The sequence below is a fragment of the Acomys minous genome (genome assembly GCF_964271855.1).
Source record: "Acomys minous genome assembly, chromosome: 10".
NCBI classification, from domain to species: domain Eukaryota; kingdom Metazoa; phylum Chordata; class Mammalia; order Rodentia; family Muridae; genus Acomys; species Acomys minous.
The window spans coordinates 97,449,952-97,476,677 of NC_140491.1; the positions used below are offsets into that span (position 1 = coordinate 97,449,952).

General features: G+C 37.0%; 1 protein-coding gene across 10 annotated transcripts in view; it reads left to right on the plus strand.

Annotated features, from left to right (window-relative positions):
* The window catches only part of SLC4A10 (solute carrier family 4 member 10), a 257,846-nt gene that overhangs the window by 185,634 nt on the left and 45,486 nt on the right, over positions 1–26,726 (plus strand). For all 10 annotated transcript variants that reach the window (XM_084797965.1, XM_084797968.1, XM_084797974.1 and 7 more), the window contains 6 exons: positions 842–942; positions 4,213–4,387; positions 5,116–5,249; positions 5,640–5,885; positions 21,266–21,371; positions 26,259–26,420. In XM_084797965.1, coding sequence (XP_084654091.1) covers positions 842–942; positions 4,213–4,387; positions 5,116–5,249; positions 5,640–5,885; positions 21,266–21,371; positions 26,259–26,420 — 924 coding nt within the window. The remainder of the gene's footprint in view (positions 1–841; positions 943–4,212; positions 4,388–5,115; positions 5,250–5,639; positions 5,886–21,265; positions 21,372–26,258; positions 26,421–26,726) is intronic.

Below are 26,726 nucleotides of genomic sequence, written 5' to 3' on the forward strand. Positions count from 1 at the left end.
GTTTTGTGTTGCATGTTTATACCAACTTTAGTTTGGAATGATAGTCAAGAACAAGTTTTTTTTTCCAAGTACAAGTTTTATTGTACAACTTAAGCATTCTTTATCATTCTTTTTAGTACTTTTGTACACATTGATATGACCTAAGATGATAAGAGGTAGCATTTTAGGGAGGGCTTTCTGTTTTGTTTTGTTTTTGTTTTGTTTTTTTTCTTTGACATAACTCTGTCACTGGCAAAGAAAGTGGAATAAATCTAAGGGAAAAATGCTTAAACCTCAGTTAATTTGTCATTGCTTCAAATAGAATTTTCCTTTTGTTGTAATATTGTGTCTATTAGTCATGAAGATTTATAGCATAAATTATCCCTTTCTAAAAAAAAAACATGATCTAGAGGAATAGAAAGAATGGTACTTAAAAATAGTAAAATGGTAGACACTTTGCTTTTTTCTCTGTCTTTTGTGATATAAATTGAATTCATGCCATTGACATGATAGACAAATTCCTCTCCAGTGAACTGTGTGCCCCAACCCTAGCATACTGACCTTTTCTGCTTACTTTTCAACTATAGCATCTATATGAATGCATGAAGCAAAATTACTGTTAGGTGTAAGATATTTCTAAATGCCCACCCATTGTTTAGTTCCTCCATACTGTGAAGTCGGTACTGTCGTCCTCCCCAGTGATGAGGGACGGGATGCATTTTCAAAGGTTAAATAGCCGCTAAGTCACAGAACCATGGTCTTAGACGTCCTATACATGGCTTCAAGAGGGAAAAGAGGATTTACTTTTGTAACTACATCCTGGCACCGCAACAAACTATGCACCAACCAAAATTCCCTGCAGGAGAAGAGGAAGATTCCTGCTGTGCCAAATGGAACAGCAGCTCATGGGGAAGCTGAGCCACATGGGGGACATAGCGGGCCTGAACTCCAGCGAACTGGAAGGTGAGTGAAAGCCATTTGTATGGGACTTTAAATGGTGTGTCATTCTTATCTGCCAGGAATAGTTGTCTCAAGATCTAATTTATCCTATACTTTTAATATTACTCTTTGAGGGTGAAATGCCGATTAATTTGATTTCTCTGAAATGAATAATGATTGTCACTACTGTTAAAGCAGGACAGTGGCTACACCATCCCATAATGATTGTCACTACTGTGAAAGCAGGACAGTGGCTACACCATCCCATAATGATTGTCACTACTGTGAAAGCAGGACAGTGGCTACACCATCCCATAATGATTGTCACTACTGTTAAAGCAGGACAGTGGCTACACCATCCCATAATGATTGTCACTACTGTCAAAGCAGGACGGTGGCTACACCATCCCATCTCATTCTAGTCTTTTATTTTATGAAGCATAAAATGCTTTCACAGAGTCTTAGAATGAATAGGAAAACTGTCAGTTGACGCTTCCAAAATAGCTTGTTGAAAGCTTCAAGTTCAAGACGGAAATAAAACTAAGCACCGGGAATTAAGTCCTGTAGACCTTTCCTCATTAGATGCTAGTAGGACGTATATAATGGTATTTTTTATTATTATGCCTGTGATTTGAAAGAGCTATATGATTTGTTTTTCTAATCACACACCTTTGAAGAGATGAAAGCTTCAATTTATTTCATAAAATGTTTTTTTTATGGGTTCTTGACAGCTTGTCTTTCTGCAAGCGATGTGTGAGGAGAAAATCAGAACCCTTGGGTGGATGTCTCTTCAGGGAGCTTGTGTGGACAGCCTCCCTATAATTAAAGACAATTGCCAAGGCTTTGTAGGATTGGTGGCCGTCCCCTCCCCTCGGGCCATTTTCTGTACTGCTTGCAGTATGCCTACTGCTGACTTTCCAGTTCCTGACAGCTCTGCATTGTAGTTCTCCTGTGTTTTCCCTCTATTCCTGTGTGTCTGAGGAAATGTCCTTTACCATCTTCATTGGCGTCACTTACTTTTAGATGGTTCAAGTTTTTCCTTTGCCCTTCACTGGAAGCTTTGTTACTCATTCTGTTTGCTTTCATACTTTCAAATACAGTCTTTTTTTTTTATTTTAATTTTTGATGGTATATATTTCTTTTTCTCTCAGGTGTAACATGCCACATAGCTTAGATTTTTTTTCCAAGATCACTTTTCCTTACTGCTTCCTAAATCCTCCCAGGTCACCAATATCCGGTATCTTCGCTTCTCCAGAGTTCTCCCACAGATACTGTTGCTGACATGACTTGAAGTATCCATTACTCATCTGCTCTCCGGGAATTGCTGGTGTACATCTGGGCTGCTCTTGCACTGTTCTTCTGTAATGAACTCCCACTTCTGGATTTAGATCTTTACCAATAAAAGCACATCTACTACACAGCTATATAACTATTCAGACTAATGTATGCTCTAATAAGTGATTAATTACAAAGCAGTGGTCTAATATAAAAATACTATCAAACTATAAATATTAATTACTAATTAATAGCTCATAACTATCTCAAAATATTTTTAGAACTAGGTAGGATATAAATAATAAATGAATGCATAGCATAGTAGAATAAATCTAATTTGAAATGTGACTTTGACAAGAAATATATTATTCAGAACCAAGAACTACACAGCATTTACATGCATATGCTTGGCCAAACACAGTTAGAGGGACCTTATGTGGGGTTGTATATGTGTGCATTCCACACGTTCTCTGGAAGCATCTTTGATTCCTTCTGTCTCAGAATTTTATTCTTAATCCTTTATGGTTGAAGAAAATCACTAGAAAAATAATGATTTTACTCTCATATATCACCAGATAGTTATTAATAGACAATTATTATGTCTTCCTCAGATCAGGGCCATTAAAAGCTAGTGAGATTGCTCAGTGCCACACCTGGCTACTTGAGTTAGCCCTAGAACACACATGGCAAAGAGAGAACTGACTCCTTTAAAATTGTCATCTGACAAGCCTCACAAATATACACACAACAAATAAACACATGAAAATTTTCAGTAACTCTGAGTATAAAATAAAAAAATTTGATTTTTATGATCCAGGAATATTCACCATAGAATCAGAATTTAGCAACCTCACAGTTTTTGCTTTATTATTTTTTTCATACAAGGTCAAACTCACAACCCTGCCTCCTGCCTCTGGAGTGTGGGCTTATTGGCACGTGCCACCCTGTCCAGCTTTAAAATATTTTTTAACCATTAACCTTTACACGGGAAGCATACTGTATTCTTACTTTAAGATCACATCTTTATTCCATGGAGTAAAATGAACTTTCAGTTTCAAATGTTAAATCTGAATGTTGTTATCAAATATTCAAATAATGAGACTCCCTACTTGTTACTGTTTTCATTCCAATACATTAAAGGATGATAGTGCTCACATTTTAAGCATAAATTTACAATCGCAAACTCCTGAACCAAAACCAAAACCCTTTGAAGTGTTTCAAAGTGTTTCTCTTCGTCATGTTTGGAATATGTGAATTATTTCCATAACAGATCGTTATTATCTTATAATTGACAGGTTTGGGAATTTGTGTGGGAAATAATAGGACAAAATGACATTTATCTAGTTTGATTATATTAGGCTAACTTTATAGTCTCCTAAAAGTAAAAAACAATCTCAGAGTCTCCCTGTCTCTATTGAATGTTGCTACCCACATTGCCATTTAGGTATTTTCTCAGATGGTCGTTTTTATTGCAGAGGGGCTTGGTGACTGGAGTTATGGTTAAACACAGCCTTATTCTCTTTAGGGTGATCTTTACAAGTAGCATGTACCAAGACCAATTGTCTCTCTGTCTCTTGTTTCTCTTATCCTAAATTAGTGTAAATATTATAATAGTGTAAATACTGTAAATATCCTAAAAAGTGTAAAATATTTTTTAAAAACACACACACTTCCAAGGTTGACAGTGAAGGCCTGAGATTAGGGTTAATAAAGGAATAACACAGAGATTTGAATAACCATGAATCTCATTATTTGAAATTTGATTGCTGAATCCCTGACTCTTGCTTGGGAAAGCCTGATTTTTTTTTTTTTTTAGTTGTAGGAACAATATATGGGGTATTGTACTAGTGCAAAGCTGTTCCTGTAGGTCATCATAATAAAATGTGGTAGTCTAATATGGGTCTCATCTCTGCTGATGGAAAATATTACTGTGACCGGGCAACAGAGCAATGCTCTTTTTAACTTACATGCTTTTTATCTTTGGGTTTCACTATTGTGTTTTCCCCCCCCATGTCTTAGGATTTTTGGGGGACTTATATTAGATATCAAAAGAAAAGCTCCATTCTTCTGGAGTGACTTCAGAGATGCTTTCAGCCTGCAGTGCTTAGCATCTTTCCTGTTTCTCTACTGTGCGTGCATGTCCCCTGTCATCACATTTGGAGGACTGTTGGGAGAAGCAACCGAAGGTCGAATAGTATGTATGATGATTTTTCTCTGAGCTTTGAGAGCCATAATCTGCCTTTAAGATGTGTAGTTATGCTAGAGAGCGCTGGATCTTGGATTGCGAGGAGAGCTTTGATAGCAGGGTCCAGAAGATAAACTCTCTATGAAGTTCCTGGGTGCCTAGTGGATCTGGTGATCTCAGAGTGGAATGACTTGGAAACACTAATTTTTGAGTAGTATACAAGGCCTGATGCCATACCCCTTGATCTACAATTCTAGATCAATTTTAGATTGAGTCAGTTTTTCAAAAAATCCGACACTGATTCTGAAAGTATTTAAATATTTTGTAAAGCAATAAAAAAATGAAGCAGGGGGCTGGAGAGGGGGCTCAGAGGTTCCGAGCACTGGCTGCTCGTCTAAACATACTGAACTAAGTCCCCAGCGACTACATGGTGGGTCACAACCATCTATGATGGGATCTGGTGCCCTCTTCTGGCCTGCTGTATATTTATTACTGTATAAGTAATAAATAAATAAATGTTTTTTAAAAATGAAACCGGAAGGTATAGATTATGCTTCTCCGTTACTGAGACAAAGAGTCTACCCTCACGGGCTGTTTTCTCGGCCTTGTTTCCCAGAGTTGTCTAAGAATAGCATGGAGAAAGGTAAAGGTGTAAACCAGTATATCTGAAATGTTTATGCCTATTATGATGGCTACCTGTGTAGCTTAGTAATGGATCCATTCATATTTTCCCACAGAGTGCAATCGAATCGCTCTTCGGAGCGTCTATGACTGGGATAGCCTATTCTCTTTTTGGTGGACAGCCTCTTACCATATTAGGCAGTACAGGACCTGTTTTGGTGTTCGAAAAGATTTTGTTTAAATTTTGCAAGTAAGTATTGTCACTCTTGCCTGCTCTATGCTTTTTTTCCTTGCTTTTTCTTTGCTCAACATCATCGCTTTTGGAGTCTGTGGGGAGAAGTGAAATCGGCTGGTATGATTCAGTTTGCCATTTTTTGTCTCTCAATGGAAACGCAGGAAAAGTTAAAATATTTGTGCATATACTGTGTATATAATATTTATAATAAACAGGATTCAATTTTAAGCATTGAGAAACCTCCATTATTTTGTCCCCTTAGATTTCTCTATAGAAAGTCTTGAGTTCAGAGACTCATAGGCTGTGAAGTTACTTACTTTCGCTTCCTGAATCGGTCTTATTTCCAGTTGTTTAAGTGGTGGCAAGCTGTAAAATGACCTTTTCCCCACACTTTATTTTTCCTAGAGAATATGGGCTGTCGTACTTGTCTTTACGAGCCAGCATCGGGCTTTGGACTGCAACCTTATGTATCATACTTGTGGCCACCGATGCAAGTTCCCTTGTCTGCTATATCACTCGGTTTACTGAAGAAGCTTTTGCTTCTCTCATTTGCATCATTTTTATCTATGAAGCTCTAGAGAAGCTGTTTGAACTCGGAGAAGCCTATCCAATCAATATGCACAATGATTTGGAGCTGCTGACACAGTACTCGTAAGTCCCATTCCCTCTCTTGGCTCCTTTTCACAAATACTGCTACTGTTTAAGAAATATGAAGACCTTACTCAGCAGAGAGTGCGCCTTACATTGATTCATGACCTACATCCTGGCTTCAGAGCTGAATAGGATTTTAAGTCATCAAATCAGCCACACATCTGATTCTTGGGTTCTCATTACAGCATCTCTGCCAAGAACATCGTTCTAAAGCTCTGTTTGTCAAGTGTTTCATAAAATAAACACATAATTAACCAAGTCAATATAAATACAGATTGGTTCTGTTTTTCCAAACTGTATCATTTTTACTCTGCTTTTAAGTTCAGATTTAAAGTAACTAAGTGAAAGAAATTCTTAGAGTCTAAGTTGTATTTGTTTGATGTTTGAAATTGTGATTGAAGGCTAAAAAAACTTAAGTTTAATTTTTATTTTAGATATTTGTGATAAAATATTTAAGTATTAATAGCTGAAGATGATGGTACAGTTGAAGACTGAAGATGAACTGGATCTTTCTAATTTTGGTACACCAGAAATCAAGGGTGCTATAGCCCTGCACCTATAGAGTGTATGTGGTCATTAAACAGGAATTTATTTAATTTTAGTGGTTTTTCCCATTTACATGTGGAATTTCAAAAAGCAAATGTGTGGTCATGTGATCCTTATCAGGCACTTGTAACATTTGTTCCTGCCACCAACACCAGTTAGATATAGCTCAAGTATTTTAAATATTTATTGCTAAAATTTCAATGTAAAAATTACAATTTAGTGTTATAACTCTTAAAAAGTGAGACAGACAATGATGTTTTGTTAAAATTAATGTGGTTCTTAGTATTTAACTTTTTTGTTTGTTTGTTTGTTTGTTTTGGCCTTCAGAGAAAGCTTAAAACAAATTACTTCTATTTGGAAACAAGAAAATTCAAATTTTACATGTGAAACAATTTTCCCAATAAAAATAAATATTGGTAGTATTGTAAATACAGCCATTAAGGAAATAGAATGGGTGTCAAGGACACCTAGGAAGAGGCAGATAGTAAGTAATTTGATCAGAATCAGTGGTAACACAGACACATGCTAACATTACTTTTAAAAACTGATTGATTGACTAATCAGTCAGGAGTGATGCATATACTACAATGCATGTATGACAATCAGAGGACAACTTGGAAGAGTCTTTTTTTCTCCTTCTACCACTTGTGTTCTAGACACGGAACTCAGGTGTCAGATCTGGTGTAAGCACCTTTACCTGCTGAGCCATGTCAATGGCCATGAGTAACTTTACTGAAAAGAAAGTAGAACTGAATTTAGTTATCTTTGTTTGATACACGACTATCTCCAGTGTGGTCTCAAACCAGCAATAGCTTAGTGCTAGTCACCGTACAGAAGCTAGAATAACCATAGTGGATAACAGTCTTACCTCAAAGCCTATGCTCTGTGTAAGGGAACAGAGAGAGACAGAAAAGTGAGAAGAGTGCTGATTTGCGTTATGGATACCGAATGTTATGGTTCCACGTCAGATGAGGAACTCACTTTGATAGAAACTACAGAGGAAGGTACTGAGGAATAGGATAGGTATGTACACACAGATGACACCATGTCCAGGATGTCAGAGATTCACTAAACCTTCAAAATGTTTGTCAGAAATCGGACTATAGTGGAAGAACAAGCAATGCCACCAAAGTCTTATAAACTTGATACAGTTTTTAGTATACTGACAAATATCAATAAGCTGTCAGAAAGAAAAGATGTAGAAAAAATAAAACAGGAGAGCTGAGTGAGAAGCCACAAACTGCTCTTGCAAACTCAGGTGCAGCGTCTTAGGTATTTAAACTGAAGACTCAGTTGAATATCCCTGCATGCAGAGAGAAAAGTCTTAAGAAGTCAGGAGCGAGCCCTAGATAATGTAACTAGTTTAAATTTAGACTAATGAGGATTATTGCAGGCATATAGGTTTAAAGGTTAAGGCAAAAGTGATGACAGTTGTAGAAGGCACGAGATAAGAATGTATCACAGACTTTTACAAAAGAGATCCAACAAAATTGAAGATTGAGCTTTTTAAAAGATTGATAAGAAACAGTATTAGATTGAGAGAAAAGATAGAATAAGAAGCTATTTAGTCAAAAAATAAGAAACTAGAAGATGGCAAATAAATAGAAAAAGTATGCCTAGGGCACTTGTGTGTCAAAAAGAAAGAAAGAAAAGAAAAGAAAAACTATGCCTTTTGATAGGGCAAGGAGATCATGAAAATGACAATTTGTGGTGGAAAAGAATCATTTTTGAAATGAGGAAATGGTAGCAGATTGAAGAAATTCACAGAGATGCGAGAGAGAGAGAGAGAGAGAGAGAGAGAGAGAGAGAGAGAGAGAGAGAGAGAGAGAGAGAGAGAGAGAAGACAGAGACAGACAGAGAGAGAGAGAGAGAGAGACAGACACACAGAAACACAGAGACAGAGAAAGAGGCAGAGAGAGAGAGGCAGAGAGGAGGGGGGATAACATGGAGTTAGAGCTTTCACAAAGTCAAAAAAGAATGAGGTCCAGAGAGTGATACTGTTAATTAAGACTGATGACAAGAGGACGCCTGAGAACGTAAAGCTTACCAGGCCTATGAGCCTTGCTTAGCAAGGTGAAAGCAAGAGGAGTGACCCAGGTCTTGATTTTCTCATGTTTCCATCCCTGCTTCTTAAAAAAAAAAAATCTTTTTTAAAAATGAATTTTTGATTAGACTACAAACTTAGGTTTCATAATGGAATTTTCAAACAAAAATTGTTCTGTTGGTTGCCTTTCACATTCTTCTCTACCGCTCCCCCATTCCTTGTATGTTTCTGCTCCCCTTAGCCTCCTTTCACTTCATTGGTTTTTATTTCCCTCCTCTGCTCTTTTTAAAAAAAATTATACTTTATTTACATTACATCTCAATTGTAATGCCCTCACTTCCTGTTCCTACCCACCCTCCTTCTTACACTTTATTCCCCTCCCCTAGACCTCTGATAGGTGGGGTGCTCCTCCCTTACCATGTGACCACAGCCTCTCTGGTCTCATCTGGGTAGCCTGCATCCCCTTCCTCTGTGTTCCCACAGGTCCTCTTTGCCACGGGGCAGCAACCAAATCTCAGACACCAGAGTTCATGTCAGGGGCAGTCCCCTGCTCTCTCCTCTCTTTCTCCATGCAGAGAATGAGTTGTCCACCCGCTACATCTGAACATGGGTCTAGGCTCTCTGCTTGCCATGTCCTTGGTGGGTGCATCAGTTTGTGCAGGGGCCCCTGGGTCCAGACCTCCCAGCCTTGATAGTCTCCTTGTGGGGCTTCTGACACCCCCACTCCTTCCACTAACCCCCATCTCTTCCATACAACTCACAGCTCTTAACCAAGAGTCCAGCTTTAAGTCTTAGTATCTGTCCCAATCCCTGCTGGGCTGAGTCTCTCGGAGGACATTATGTTTTATTAATATCCACTTATGAATGTCTTTCTGGGTCTGGATTACCTCATTCAGAATGATTCTCTCTAGTTTTATCCATTTGCATGCAAATTCCAAGATTTTTTTTTTATATATATCTGAGTAGTATTCCATTTTGTAAGTGTACCATGATTCCTTTACCATGATTCAGTTGAAGAACTTCTAGGTTGTTTACAGGTTCTGGCCATTACGAATAAAGCTGCTATGAACATAGTTGAGCAAATGTCCTTGTATGGTGGAACACCTTATCTGGTATATGCTCAGGAGTGGTATAGCTGAGTCTTTAGTTAGCACTATTAACAATTGTCTGAGAAAGAGCCACATTGCTTTCCAAAGTGACTGTACAAATTTGCACTCCCACTAATAATGGAGGAGTGTTCCCGTTTCTCCACATCCTTGCCAACATGTGCTGTCACTTGAGTCATTTATCTTAGCCATTTGGGTAGGTATAAGATGGAACTTCAGAGTCATTTTGATTTGCATTTCTCTGATGACTAAGAATATTGAGCATTTCTTTAAGTGTTTCTCAGCCTTTCAATATTCCTCTGTTGAGAATTCTATGTTTAACTCTGTTTCCCATTTTATAATTAGGATATTTGGTTTGGTCGTGTTTTATTTCTTGAGTTCTTTATATATTTTAGATATTAGCCCTTTGTCAGGTCTAGGGTTGGTGAAGATCTTTTCCCAGTCTGTAGGCTGTCATATTCTTCTGGTAACAGTGTCCTTTGCCTTACAGAAGCTTTTCATATTAATGAGGTCCAATTTATTAATTGTGGATCTTCATGCCTGAGCAGTTGGTGTTCTGTTCAGGCAGTTGTCTCCTGTACTAATGAGTTCAAGCCTTTTCCCTCTTTTTTCTTCTATCAGATTTAGTTTGTCAGGTTTTAATTTGAGGTCTTTAATCCACTTAGACTTTAGTTTTGTGCAGAATGATAAATATAGGTCTATTTGCATTTTTCTACATGTAGACATCTAGTTAGGCCAGCACCATTTGTTAAAGATGCTCTTTTTTCCATTGTATGGATTTGGCACCTTTGTCAAAAATCAATATCTATGGGTGTTTTGGCTTATTTCTGGATCTTGTATTCAATCCATTGATCTACCAGCCTATTTCTATGCCAGTACCATGTTGTATTTAATACTGTTGCTCTATAGTATAACTTGAGTTGCATGATGGCGATTTCTCCAGAAGATCTTTTATTGTACAGGATTGTTTTAGCTATTCTGGTTTTTTTTTCATATGAAGTTGAGAATTGATCTTTCATGGCCTGTAAAGAATCGTGTAGGAATTTTGATGGGAATTGCATTGAATCTGTAAATAGCTTTTGGTTAAGATGGCCATTTTTACTGTGTTGATTCATCTGATCCATGAGCTTGGAAGATCTTTCTATTTTCTAATATCTTCTTCATTTTCTTTTTTTAGTAACTTGAAAATTTTTTTCATACAAGTCTTTTACTTGCTTTGTTAGAGTTAAAGCAAGAAACTTTATATTATTTATGGCTATTGTGATGGATGTAGTTTCCCTAATTTCTTTCTCAGCCAGTTTATTACCCTTATACAGGAGAGCTACTGAATTTTTGGGGTTGTTGAAGGTGTTTATCAGTTGTCTCTCAGTCGAAGAATGGATAAAAAAAAACTGTGGTAAATTTACACTATGGAATATTACTCAGTTATTAAAAATTAGGAAATCATGAAATTTGCAGGCTAATGGATAGAACTAGAAATGACCATCCTGAAAGAGTTAACCCAGACCCAGAAAGATACACATAGTATATACTGACGAATAAGTGGACACTAGCCCAACAGAGATGTCCCCTGAAAGTCTTCACTTAGTAGAAGATTGGAATAGATGCTGGGACTTCCTATTGGGACTCTAGGTGAGAGAGGTATAGGAGAATGGGGAAATAGAAGGATCCAGATGGTCCTAGAAACCTGCAAGAAGAACATCAAGGCTGGCATGTCAGGATCCAGGAGGGTCTGCTTCAAATACTGTGCCAACCAAGGACAATACATGCAGTAAACTTAGAATCCCTATCCAGATCTAGCCAATAGACAGCACATTCTCCACAGTTGTGTGGAAAGTGGGGACTAACTCTGACCTGAACTCTGGTGACCCCTATTTGACCACTTCCCTGTGGTGGGGAGGCCTGGAGGCACTTAGAGGCAGGGTAGGCAGGCCACCAGGATGAGACATGATAGGCTGTGGTCATATGGTGTGGGAGAAGGTCTCCTTCTTTTACAAACCTAGTGGAGGGGAATAGGGTGAAAGAGGGAGGAAGGGGGCAACAGTAAAATACAAGTGAGGGGATAACAATTAAAATGTAATCTGAATAACTTACTTAAATTTCAAAAAAAAAAAAAAAAGGAAAGGAAAGAATTGCTATTAGCTCTTCTTTCAAAGTCTGGTAGAATTCTGCACTGAATCTATCTGGTCCTGGGCTTTTTTTGGTTGGGAGACTTTTGATGACCTTAAGACATATAGTTTCTATAGGAGTTTTAGTTTGTTTACCTGATCTTGATTAAATTTTGGTAATAGGTACCTATCGAGAAAATTGTCTATTTCCTGTAGACTTTCAAATTTTGTGGCAGGCTTTGGAAATAGGACCTAATGATTCTTTGGACTTCTTTAGTGTCTTTCATTATGTCTCCATTTTCATTTCCTGATTTTATTGATTTCTATACTCTGCCTTTTAGTCAGTTTGGCTAAGGGTTTGTCTATCTTATTGATTTTCTCAAAGAACCATCTCTTGGTTTTATTGATTCTTTGAATTGTCATCTTTGTTTCTAATTTATTGATATCAGCTCTGAGTTTCATGATTTCCAGCTGTCTACACCTATTTGGTGAGTCTGTTTCTTTTTGTTCCACAGCTTTCAGGTGCATTGTTAAGTTGCTAGTATAGGATCCTTCCAGTTTTTTTTATAAAAGCACTCAATGCTATAAACTTTCCTCTTAGCACAGCTTTCATTGTGCCCCATAAATTTTAATATGTTGTGCCTTCATTTTCATTGAATTCTATGAAGTCTTTATTTTCTTCTTTTTATTCCATCCCTTACCCAGCAATCGTTTAGTAGGGAGTTGTTTAGTTTCCATGAGTGTGTAGGCTTCCTGTTGTTTCTGTTGTTGTTGAGTTCTAGTTTTAATACGTGTTGGTATGATAAATTGCAAGGGGTTATTTCTATCTTGTATCTGTTGAGGTTTGCTTTGTGACCAAGTATGTGGTCAATTTTGGAGAAGGTTCTGTGAGGTGCTGAGAAGAAGGTATATTCTTTCATGTTTGGGTAAAATGTTCTGTAGATATCTTTTAGGTACATTTGATTCATGACATCTATTAGTTTCATTAAGTCTTCATTTAGTTTCTGCCTCATTGATCTATCTATTGGTGAGAGTGGTATGTTGAAGTCTCCCACTATTAATGCATGGGGTTTTGATGTGTGATTTAAGCTTTACTAATTTTTTATGAATATGTGTACCATTTGGGGCATATATGTTCAGAATTGAGACATCCTCTTGGTGTATTTTTCCTTTGATGAGTATAAAGTATCCTTCCCCATATCTTTTGATTAGTTTTGGTTGAAATTCTATTTTATTAGATACTAGAATGGCTACTCCAGCTTGTTTCTTGGGTCCTTTTGCTTGGAATACCTTTTTCTAGCCCTTTACTCCAAGGTAATGTTTATCTTTATTCCTAAGATATCTTTCTTGTACGATGCAAAATGATGGGTCCTGTTTTGCATCCATTCTGTTAGCTGTGTCTCTTTATTGGGTGAATTGAGGCCATTAATGCTGAGAGATATTAATGACTAGTGGTTATTGATTCCCATTTTTTTGATGTTGGTAGTGTGTGTGTGTGTGTGTGTGAGAGAGAGAGAGAGAGAGAGAGAGAGAGAGAGAGAGAGAGAGAGAGAGAGAGAGAGAGAAGGAGAGAGGGGGGATTCCCTTCTTTTGGTTTTGGGTTTTGCTGATGTGGGGTTATTTCCTTTGTTTTCCTGGGTTAAATTATTCTTCTTCAGTTGAAGTTTTTCTTCTGGTATCTTCTGTAGGATTGGATTTATGGTTTGGTACTGTTTAAAATTGTTTTTTGTCATGGAATATTTGTTTCCTCCACCTGTTTATTGAAAAATTGGCTGGCATAGTAATCTATGTTGGAATCTATGGTCTCTTACTGTCTGCATGACATCTCTCCAGATTCTTATGGCTTTCATAGTGTCTATTGAGAAATCAGGTGTAATTATGATAGGTTTGTCTTTATGTGTAACTTGACCATTTTCTCTCACAGCTTATACTATTCTTTCTTTGTTATGTACATTTGGTGTTTTGACTATTATGTGGTGGGAGGATTTTATTTTCTGGTCCAATCTATGTGACGTTCTGTAGACTTCTCATATATTTATGGGCATTTTTTTTCTTTAGGTTAGAGAAGTTTTCTTCTATGATTTTGTTGAAAATATTTTCTGGGTCTTACAGTTGGGAGTCTTCTTTTTCTTCTATCCCTATTACTCTTAGGTTTGTTCTTTTCATAGTGTCCCAGATTACTTGAATGTTCAGTGTCAGGAGCTTTTTAGATTGAACCTTTTTTGACTGTTGTATTGATTTCTTCAATCACACCTACTATGCTTGAAATCCTGTCTTCTATCTCTTATATTCTGATGGTGATGCTTGTGTCTGTAGTTCCTTTCCTGTTCCCTAGGTTTTCCATTTTCAGAATTGTCTTGGGTTGTGTTTTCTTCATTGTTTCTATCTCCATTTTTAGGTCTTGAATCTTTTTATTAATTTCCTTCTCCTGGTTGATAGTAGTTTCCTGCCTTTTGCAAATTTCTTTAAGTGATTTCTTCAATTCTTTCATCTCTTCATTTGTGTATTCCTGCTCTAGTTTGAGGGATTTATTTTCCTCCTTTAGGGCCTCTATCATTTTCATAACTTCATTTTTGAAATCTGTCTCTTGTGCATTAGATATGCTAGTGTCTCCAGTACTTGTGGTGGTGGTGGGACTGCTGGTTTCTGGTGGTATGAAACAGTCCTGGGAATTGTTGCTTGTGTTCTTACACTAACATCTTCCCATTGTGATGTCTCTGGTGTTATCAGGTTTTGAGGTCTCTGATGGTCAGAAGGTTTGAAGGTAAGTATAGACTATGGGGCTTTGGTCCTGCACCCTACTTACTTCTTTGGGTTCACTGTCTGTTGGCTCCCTGTTTATGACCCAGGTAGGCCAGGCAGCTGGTGAGTGGGCAGAAAGGTATCAGAGCAGAGAGCTGCTCCTATAAGCTCGCCTGGTTCCTCTTGGCAGAGGGTAGTGGGACTTTGGTCCTGTGCCCAGATCAACTCACCTCTTGAGTTCACTGTCTCTGTTGGCTACCTGCTTATGAACCAAGTATGCCAGGTAGATGGGGAGCAGGTGGAATGATACTCAGTAGAGAGCTGCTCCTGTGGTCCTGCTTGCCTCCTAGGGACAGAGGACAATGAGCCTGAGTGATACTGGTGTTTTTGCAGAGCAGGGCACCCTCGGAGCCCCAGAGGTCAGAAACTACCTGCCAGCCAAGCATGGGCTAGTCCCTGGAGCATGTACTCTGTGCCTACTTGGACCCTAGAACTTTCTGTGGCTTTCCCGGGTAACCTGAGGTCAGATCCACTTTTGTTCCAGACTATAGTGTCTGTTCTGTGCTAAAAGCCATCGATGCTGGTCGGTGTTTTGTTTGTTTTCTTGTTTGTTTGTTTTTGCAAGCCCATGCTCTCACTTTTAGAGTCTCACAAGAACACAAAGCTAAACAACTATAACATGTACAGTGGACCTAGCACAGACCCACACATCCTCCTTGATTGTCTCTTCAGTCTGTGATCCCCTATGAGCCCGGCTTAAATGATTAAGGGCATTAAGTTCCTTGGTGCAAGTGCAGTCTTCCTTGTCAGGATATCTCCCACCAACAACCAGCCATCAAGCAAACAGCAAAAGCAAACGGCAACTGGCAAAAGCAGCAGCAGCAGCAGCAGCAGCAGCAGCCACCAGAGCTCTGCTGGGGCTCAGTCATTAATTACCCTCTGAAGAGTCCCCAGAATTCCAAACATAAGCTATCGTCAGCTAGCAAAATCATGCCCCTGATAGAGCATGATAGAAATCATAGCTGCTGTGGTCATTCTGAAGCAGGCCCATATCCCATACCTGGGATTGAAACAAAAACATATTTCCAATGTAACTGTGTTTTTAAAGAAACCAAAATTCTTACCACATTCATGTGGTGTTCTTGTTGTTGCTAGTGGCTTGTTTCATTTAACAAAATGACCATCCATGTTCAGACAGATGATAAATTATATTACTTTTGTGGTGGAATATCCTCTCTCTCTCTCTCTCTCTCTCTCTCTCTCTCTCTCTCTCTCTTGCACATGTGTGTATACATACATATGTCTATAGAAATTTTCTTTACTCATCAGTTGATGTGCACATAAATTTGTTTTGTTTTATGATTCTTATGACTAGTTATATAACAAATATGAGGATACAGATGTGTCTTTGACAGTGATTTCATTTTCTTTGAATATATGACTACTACTGATGGTATTGATGGATCATATGGTAATTCTGTTTTTAATCCCATGAGATAATTCCACATGTTTTTACACAATGATTTTGCCAATTTGCACTGCTATCAAATGAAGAGTTCACTTTTCTCCATATTCTGGCCATATTCTTGTCTTTTTCATAGTATTCATTTCCTCTATAGTGAGGTGATTTCTCATTGCAATTTAAATTTGTGAATGACAGTTCTGTGGAGCATTTGTTCATACACTGATGGGAAGACATTTGTATATCTTTCTAGGGAAAAAGGACAATTTATAGCTGTTGTCTACTTCTAAATTGGATTATTGAGTTTGTTCTATATTTTGGTTATTATTACCTTGTTAAGAATATAGTTTAAAATAAGTTGTTCCTTTCTGATAGCTACTTCCCCCCCCCCATTGATTGTTTCTTGTGGTTTGTAGAAGCTTTGTAGTTTCTTCATTTTTCTTGTGCTCCGTACACTTCAGAGTCACATACTAAGTCCTTACTCATCCCAATGTCTTGAAGCATGTCTATGTTTTCTAGTAGAAGTTTCATGGCTTTAGGTCTTTAGTCTATTTTATTCACCCTTTTGTATATGGTGAGAAGTTGGGGTTAGTTTCAGCATGCATTGACCTAACTTATGCTAATGACAAAGTGCTGTATCCAGGAGCAGTAGTGTCAAAATAGTTCATTATTGATATGCTTCGTTGTCACCATCCCTCTGAAGCAGAGCTGGTGTGTCCTCATCTTTCAACCTTCTGAGGCCCTGGGAGCTGTGTAGATGCTAATGCACCTTCCTTAACAGTTTCTGCCAACAATTTGTTCCTCATGTATACTGTCAACTCTTTTACTTCCCTAAAGGTATAGTTTGATTTATGGGCCTAAATAGAATTGTCCTCCATACTTTCTTTTCTAAGACAATGAGAAGACAGAAAGTTACACCATTGCTCCATATTTAAAAGAGGGTTCTTTCCTTTAAAATGAACCAAATAGCCACATGTTATACACCAGATTTTGGAGAGAGAGAGAGAGAGAAAGACTATTCTTAGAGAGTTCACAGTCTATGATGTACTGACCCAATTTCTCTTTGCTTCTGAGCTGACCTAAATTTAAGGATGTATTCTGAAGAATTTAAAGTGATATTTAATGGTGTTTCAATTTACATTAAAATACCCCAGCATCAATACTGAGGTGATGTGAGTTTTCTGCAACAAAAAGCTGATGTACTAACCTAGAATCCAGCTAGCATTAAATCAGAGAAATTTTACTCCATAAAAAGCCTTCAGAAACTCTGTAATTTCCTCTGGATTTTTTGTTTTTCTATAATTTTATTTTTATTCAACTTTTATGAAGCAGATAATATTTGCTTTAAAACTAAGTTAGTGGCTTATGATTTACCAATACCAAATAAGGCACAGTGGAGTAGAACTTATTTTCTAATGTAACTCCTATTCCAATTTGATAGTGTGATCTCAGTGCATCATTCAGCTATATCTTTCCTTGGATTTCATACAAAACTAATGTAATGCCAGTATTGATGCTGTGTATATGATTTGATAGTTTTAATCAAGGTATCTGCCATTCCTGTTGTGAGGTTTTATCAACTTATTTGGGTTCATGTAACATGCAGTGCACTGTTCATTAATTCATTGCAGTTTTGCTGGGTGTTTTAAGGGTCACAGCTACTTACTTTGTAGCACTGTTCATCCTTAGAAGTGTTTCTAATAACTAGTATCAGTGGGAGGAAACTTTCTTTAGCATGTGGACAGTAACATGCTAATTGCTCTGAACACGATACTTATAAGATATTTATTGACCTAGCCAGATTTGGTTAGTGCAGCATATTTTCCTATTTATAAATGCCCTTCTTGGTAATATAAGGAGTTCTGCCTACACATTTTACATTTATTAGTTAGCATACAGAAAAAAATCAAGTGGAAAGTGTGTGTGCGTGCGTGTGTGCATGTGTGTGTGTGTGTGTGTGTGTGTATGAGGAAGAGAGATATTTTTATTTTGATTGAAAATGAATATTCTGTGCTGTGGCTTTATCATTATGGATCAAAACACTATTTAAATAAAAATATGCTTACCTTCTACAAATAAATAATTCTGTAATTTTATATCTTGTACTAATACGTAATTGTTATAGAGCACTCTTGGGGACTAATTTAGTCAATAAAAATGCTTGGAAAAAAAAACCTAAAGAAATCACAAACCCTTCCTGTTTGGTGCACAAAGGAGAACACTATTAATAACTCCTGAGGAAATGGTGCAGCATCTGTAGCCCAAGGAACTAAGCTTACTGGTAATGTGGAGAGGAGCTCTACCAAATGATGCTTTCCTGAAGACAGCCTTGGGCAACTGAGCAAGAGAGAGCAGGTCACCTCCATCAGCCACGAAACAAAAGCAAATGCTTCTGCATGAGGGCATTTGATTACACTGTTTATCTAATCACTCTGTGGCCATTTATACAAACAGGATTTCTCAGAGAACTTGCTTTTCTGTGGGAAGCAAAGGATAGCAGAGGACATATTTTATAAAAAGTGCATTTTAAGTGGACTGGTCCATCACTACAAGGCATTTTAGTCTGTTTTTCAGAAATCACATGATCATTTCATTCGCTGCATAAAAGGCTTTTTGACAAAAATCTTATACACAGAGTATATTTCAGCATAATAAAGGAAATATATGAAAAGCCCTCAGCCAACATCATGTTAACTGGAGAAAAACTCAAAGCATTCCTCCTAAAAAAACAGAAACAAAAATGTTCACTCTCCCTGTTTCTAATATTGCTTAAGTATTAGCTAGATCAATACAATGAATGAAAAAGGCAAAGGGGTAGAAATGAGGGAATAAGTCAAATTACCCTTATGTGCAGATGATACAATTCTTCCTATAAAAGTACCTAAATATGCTACCAGAAAGCTTCTACAGTTGATTAATATAATCAACAAAGTAGTAGAGTACAAAGTTAACACATAAAAATCAGTAGTTCTCCTATACACAAATGACAAACAATTGGGGGAATTGGGAAAACAGTCTCATTAGCAGTATCTTGAACACAGAACTCAGGAACAATATCTTGGAATAAATTTAGCTAAGGAAGTGAAAGAAATATAAAACAAAATCTTTAACACATCAAAGAAAGTGTTCATAGAAGAAACAAGAAGATGGAAAAACCTCCTGAGTTCATGGTTGATAGATATAATATTGTGAAAATGGCCATACTACCAAAAGCAAATTATAGCCTCAAAGTAGTCCCCATCAAAATTTAATTAAATTATTCACAGAAATAGAAAAAATAATATTGAATTCCAGAACTTCCATCTGGACACGAGAGAGAGAGAGAGAGAGAGAGAGAGAGAGAGAGAGAGAGAGAGAGAGAGAGAGAGAGAGAGAAGAGAGAGAGAGAGAGAGAGAGTGAGAGAGAGAGAGAGAGAGAGACAGAGACACAGAGACACAGACAGACAGAGAGAGAGACAGAGAGAGAAAGAGAGACAGAGAGAGAGAACTGGTGGAGGCATCACTGTTCTTGGTTTTAAGTTTATAGCCACAGAACTATAGTAACAATATAGAGAAAAACAATGGTGTAGAAGAGAAGTGGTTCTTTCTTCTGCCTTATTTTTCCACTTGCTATTCCAGGGGCATGCGACAATCACAATAGTAATAATACCATATTGACAGCATAGAACACCTAACTAGTGTTTACTTATGACCAGGTCCTGTCTTGGGGCTTTTGCCAATGTTAATTTGGTTGCTCTTGCTATAGCCTATGAACTTGATGACTGTCACTGCCATTTTGTAGAAAAAGAAACAATAACATAGATTGGTTAAATAACATGTCCAAGATCCCTCAGCTGAATACTTGCTTTGAATGAATAAATTTTGGCTGGAAAATCCAATGTTGTGACTATACACAAGACTATATACAAGAATAGTCTTGTATTAATACTTCCACTTTATTGCTAGGGTCCCTAGAAGTTGACTTGCGTGAAATTAATGAAAGAATTTGTTTTGCACTCAGGTTTTATCCCTTCACAGTGCTACTTACATTTTAATTTTATTTCTTTGCTGTAGATTTTAGGTGGGCTCAAAATAATTTGGATTGAGTTCATATCAAGGGAAGATATAAAATTTTTCTCATTTTATTCTTGGTTCATGTTTAAGAGAATGAGCACCCAGCATTCGTAAGTTCCATTTGAATCTCCAGGGCTTCTACAGAGATCATTTACTGCCCCCAAACCCCAATTCTGTTCTAGGGATTCACCCTAGACTCACACTGCTAGACAGACACTTTATTGATAGCTGCATGCTGTCTTCCAGAGACAACTTACACTTTCTACGTAAGCACACACACCCTGAAACCTAACTACTGAGAGTTCAGGTACCTTGTGTGTGAACTCAAGAAAGAACAATGATTTTCTTGGCTATTCATGTCTTTATGATAATATAAATATTTTAGATTGAAATATTTTTCCAGCTTGGCACTGATTTGAGAAAAGTGGTTAGTCATAGAGCCCTGCCATGGAGGTGCAAATAACTAATATACATTTTAAAATACGTCTGTCCTTTGAGTTCTCCAGTTTAACATTAAACTTCTGCCTTAACACTTTCAGAAAATCATGGTTAGCATACAAATGAAAATAGAACACTAGGAATGCAGCAGCACTGCATTGTGACATTGTGCTTACCAACACAATGCAGTCACTGCAGATAGCAGAGACTAGTGCCCCAAAGAAATTCATACATGGTGAGCAAAGTGATCAGGGAAGCCACATCACCAAGTTTATGTGGGACTGCAATAAACAGGACACTAAGATGCAGGCATAAGGGTAGTGGGGGGGCGGGGCTCTGTCCTAATAAGGGGCAAGTGTGCGGGCATTTTGAGGGGATATCTAAAGAAGACAGGTCCTGAAACAGGAAATAGGGGAGGCATAGTGAAATGTAAGTCACTTTATTTGGGCTGTCACACTCATCAGCAAGGGCAAGTATAATACCGAGATTTCTAGGTTTTCACTTAATCAAACTCTAAATTAGAATTGTATGGCAAAGTGATACATGACCTTTAGAGAGTGAATTAAACATAACCTTCCATTTTAATTAATGTTATTGTACAAATAACTAAAGTATGTTATTTTTATTATAACGCACTGGATATTTATAATTTTTCAAGGTGTCTTATAATTTACAGGCAAGTAGGTGTTGGAATGAACCCTTATCCCAATATGCTAATTCTGATTGTTGGAATAGTCTTCCCAAGAGAGGTTCAGATGACCCAACTACATACTTGTCAGATGGGTGGATGCTTTGTTTAGGGGAAACAAATCCTCAGGTATAGGCTTTGGATACAACAAAAATCTGATTATTACATAAAAGAAATTATTTTGCTCTTTCAGATGTAACTGCATGGAGCCACATAGTCCCAGCAATGATACACTGAAGGAATGGAAGGAGTCCAATATTTCTGCCTCTGACATAATTTGGGGGAACCTAACTGTGTCTGTAAGTAAACACATGGCAAAAGAAGTTAGATCTCGGATCATTTACTGTAAAGTCTTTTATTGACATTTTTAATCAGTTATTGCAACTAAGGTAAGAAATTTGAAAATACAAACTCATCAAAGTGATAGATTTGTTTTAAAGTCCATCTATAATTGGGGTTTTCATTCCTTATGCAAATTTTCTTTTCCTGGACCTGAGCCTCTCTGGAAGTTTACACACACACAAGAATAAGACTAGAGTATAATGAAAATGTTAAATAGTGGCACTAGTGACCTCAGTGAAGCCATCCTAGCGAGGCACATCCGCCATGCACACGACAGACTTGGAAACTTCTACTTTACTCTGCAATGCTTCGCCCACTGCTCAGAACAGGCTGGGGCAGAGACTGAGCCTGACTTTTTGTAAATACAAGTCTTTGATGAACATGGCAGTTTAAAAAAACTCTCATATGTTTCTCAACAGATTTCCCATTTCCATTTTTATTCTTTAATCTACTCAATTTAAAAAAGAAGAGCTAGACACATATTTTTTGTGTGTCTATAATGGTTAAATTTTGAGCCGTTGTTTTATTTTCTTGGGCCCTTTGTATTATTTTTCTCATCCGATCATTTCTCTGTTCTGCTTACTCTTCTTGCTGTACTTCTTACTTCACATATGTGCATCTTATAGAATCTATATGCACAAGCGTCACTAATTTCTGTTTAGTGAAAACATGAAATGTGGATAAAAAACAAGTGTTCTGCTTTATAGTAAGTATAAAAACCACTGAGTAGCCCACTTTTTTCCTATTCCTTCCAATTATAAACATTACTATCTCACCTTACCTACCTATAAGGTCTCAAATTTCTTTATAGACATCAGCACAAAGCCAAACAAATTTTACCTCATTTTATCAACATGTACTATTTTAATGAGACAGCTAATGGAAAATAGAAATATTTTTGTTATAAATTTTTATAAGCCTCTAAATGTGTTTATTTAAGAAGGATGTGACCTTTTACCTGTTTCTGTTATATATATTCCTTCACAATTAAAATCAAATTACTTACTCTTGGTTTACAATGAAATCCTGGCCTACATTTTATGATCTTTTTTTCCTGCTCTCTCTGTCTCTCTGTCTCTGTCTCTTCTCTCTCTCTCTCTCTCTCTCTCTCTCTCTCTCTCTCTCTCTCTCTCTCTCTCTCTGCCCCCACTCTGTGTGTGTTTGTGTGTGTGTGTGTGTGTGTGTGTGTGTGGGTGGGTGGGTGTATGTGTGTGTGTGTGTGTATGTGTATGACATACACTGAGCATAAAACAGAAATTAAATGTTGAATGTTGTACGTTACTAATCTTAACTTTTTAAATCCAGGCATCTTGAAAGCATCAGCATCTCTGGTCATTTCAAGGAATTGATGATGCAAACCATAATCATCAATGCAGTTTAATAAGAACTTAGAATGGGGTCATGGTGGATGTGTTTTGTAGTGACTGTTCTTTTCTAGATTCCCTGTTTCTAAAATGTATTATATCTAAAGAGCTTCTTTTTTGTGTTTCTTTTCCCTGTTTTCTCTTCAGTACAAATGCAAAATAATCCAGTCTGAATTATTCAATAAAATAATTCATGATATATTCTCTGAGCCCTTTAATGCTACATAGTAAAATTTATTCTATGTATTAACCAATTATGAATAATGGCTTCATAAAAGACAGACTTTTAACACACTCATGTAGTTAGCCATAATGTTTCTTTTTATTTAATATGATTTTATTTAATATGAACGACATTGATTTACATTCAGACTAGTAGTCTCACCAATGTAGGAAAGATGTTTTCCCCAAGGTTGACAAATACAAATAGACAAAATACTCAAAATACTATTAATGTAACCTTTATATAATTCCTAATTGTTTCATGGTCCTTTTGCTGTATGTAGTTTATTGTATATATGTGCAATAATATAAATGTATATGTAAAGGTAAAAAATAAAATAAAATCAATTGGAAAAAATGATTTTAATCAATATATTTTGATAAAGTTTCCTGCTCCCAACTTCCTCCCAGTTCTTCCCCACTTCCCTACCCTCCCAATTTTTGACAATAGAAGTTTTGAGCTCAACTAGAGAATTATGAAGATGACTTTAGACACAAAGCAAATTTAACATTTTGTACCTTAATTTTAAAAGTTCTTTACTATGGGTTACTGCCCATATGGAAATTTCCAAAATATGGAAATTTTTCATATTGTTTTTCAACAGTTAATAGAATTTTCAATGGATAATTTGTATTATTGACCAGACATTATTTTATTTCATTATAATCTATCTTACGATTGCTAATTTATACCTTGAAAAGTCAGAAAGGACAAAGAAAGAATCAAATTCAAAGGGTTAAATGTTTAATAAGTATCAAATGATTATTTTGAACTACTTTCTTCTCACATGTTTACTATTTAATTCAACTCTTATGTCAAGCTAGTACATACAAATTTCTCTCACTAAGTACATGCATAAGTATAGTCAACAACATCTCAATGTCAACCATCCTAAAGATACTTAGGTATAATTAAAATATTTCATATATGCATATAATAGCAATTAATGTAAAAGAAGCCATGAGTTTTAAGAGAGCAAGGAAGGACATATGGAAATGTTTGGAAGAAGGAAAAGGGAGGGGGAAATTATGTGATAATATTATAATATCAAAATCTTTTTTAAATAGAAAGAAAAGGTGATTATCAGTTGCTTGAAAATTGTTTCATGTTTTTTAGCTTATACATATACAAGGGGAAGGATACTCATAACTTTAAATTGCTATTTTCATTCTTATTTCAATTCTAATTTCTGCCACTTTACAGAATTGTTGAAATAAATATGTTCAAAGAGTGATTAGAATCTGTTTGTCACTAAGTGTCTTATGAGTGCTTGTTACATGTTAAAACTGTGGGACCGAAGGGAGAGAAAAGGTTTTGGATTTTCTTTGCACTTCTAAATTTCAGGACTTGTTTCTCTCTCTGTCTCTCTGTCTCCCTGTCTCTCTGTTTCTATCCCTCCTCCTCTCTCTTTCTGGTGTGTGTGTGTGTGTGTGTGTGTGTGTGTGTGTGTGTGTGTGTGTGTATGTGTTGCACACACAGAAAGCATAAAACTGAAAATAAATGTTGAATTCTGTAGATCACAAAATTTACTTTTTAAAATCTGACCTCATCTCCTAGAAAACAAGAAAAATAGTAGTTTACATTTTTTTTTTGAGTTGAAATAACTAGGCTTTGGCACTGGTGGTTTGTTATAGCCACAGCAGTGGACTGATCTTTTTCTAGTATCTGTCTTCTTGTGTGTAGAGAATATGAACCATCTGTATCCAAGGAATGTTTAGAAGCCTTTTGCATCTGCACAAACGATTGCAGGTGCTCACAGATCAGTGTGTAATGTCTGGGACTCTCCCCACCTCTGCTTTGACATCCTGGTACATGTTACCCTTCAGTGTTCTAAGCATTTCTGAACATACTCACAAGAATAGACTGAAAAATTCTTCAAGGATCCTGGTTTGGGTTGTACTGGGGAGGGGTTGTTGTTGTTTGTATTTTGTATTTTATTTATCAGTTTTAGAGAAGGAAAATTAAAGCTATGAATAAAACCTAGAGGATTATTCTGTATTTTTTCAGTGCCAACTTCCTGTATTCTGAGTCAATGAGACAGGACAGCATGGGGTCAGCCAAGTGGCTGTAACTTATCCTGATAGGATTTCTCAAGAACTTTCGATTGGGTACTTATGTCAAGGAGGGTTTACTGGTTGGTTGCTTGTTTTCAGGTGACAATGAAACCACTTATTTATTGTAAAATATTTCAAGGGAGTTGTTTTAAGCTATGGTGAACTCAGGTGCCTGAGACTGGATTCCATGCCAACAATGTATCTAAGGTTTCTTCCTACTATTGCACTAGCCCAGTTTTGTTCAGGGTCAAAAATCCTAGAAGCCTAAAGAACTCCATGGGTTCTTTAACCTGTTATTTTCTATTTATTTTGAGTAGGGTAATATAATTTTTAGAATACAAAACTTTTCCAAGATGACTTAGAAATATTTTTCCTTTCACAATATTTAATGCTTATATAAAATGATTTTTGTCTTGAAGTTCTTTTTGACTTTGCTGCCACCTAATGGCTAAAGCAGTAATTAAAAATATTTTTTCTTCCTTTTTCTTTTTCTTTTTCTTTTCCTTAAAGAAAAAGAAGGAAAAAGAATAAAGAAAAGGGAAGGGGAAAAGAGAAAGGAAACAAACAAACAAACAAACAAAAGACCGTAGGGAAAGCAGAAAAAACATGGGCTTTACCTTGCCTGTGTGGTAAAATTTTCACCATTTGCTCTTTGAATTTAGTAGTTACCATATCTGATTCAAATTTTTTCTTCTTTAATTATATATCATAGTTTTCATGTTGACTTTCTTATATTTCCTGGCATTTCTGAACTAGTTTTTCAATATAATTATTGTTCTTTAATATCCTATAACTCCTACCATAGTAGTGATGCATGTGCCCAGCTCTACAACATAGCATTGATGAAGCAAAAATGCACTGCTTAATCTCTCCATGCCTCTGCTTTCTCCGTCATCACTTATCAATAAAAACATCTATCTATGGTGTGCGTGTGAAAAATAATTAAAATGATACACTTAAGTACTTTGTCATGTATCTGACGTTAGTATAAACTATACATTACCAAACTTATTACACTTTAAATACGTTTGATACCTTGAACTTAATAGATGTTAGGCTTAATACATGTCCAAGTAGAACACTGAAAGCAAGTGTCATAGCTGCTAAATGCCCCATAGGAGCTATCGACAGGCAGGCTTGGCATGTGAGCTGGAAGAAAAGGACGGAACCCTCTTTACCAGCTCTGTTTCCCCTCCCTTGCAGGAGTGCAGATCACTGCACGGGGAGTATGTCGGGCGAGCCTGTGGCCATGGCCACCCCTATGTGCCAGATGTCCTCTTTTGGTCTGTGATCCTGTTCTTCTCCACAGTCACCATGTCAGCCACCCTGAAGCAGTTCAAGACCAGCCGATATTTCCCAACCAAGGTACTTGGGCTCTAATGTTCCTGAGCCTAATATAAATGAAAACAGTTGCTCTGAAATCCTACATGCTTGAGGACAAAGCAGAGTTTCTAATGGGATGAAGGGGACCACAGGAAGGTTTGTCATGAGGGAATTGGCAAGTTAGCCACAGGCTGAGGAACGGGGCTGAAGTGGAAGTGCTTTGTGACACAGGCACCAGATATGTCACAAGCCCTGCAGGTGTTACTTCTAACTGAAAGGGTCAACACTTCCCTTCCTATTTTCGGAAAGTGAAGGGACTGATTGTCACTTCCTTTCCCAGTGGGCAGT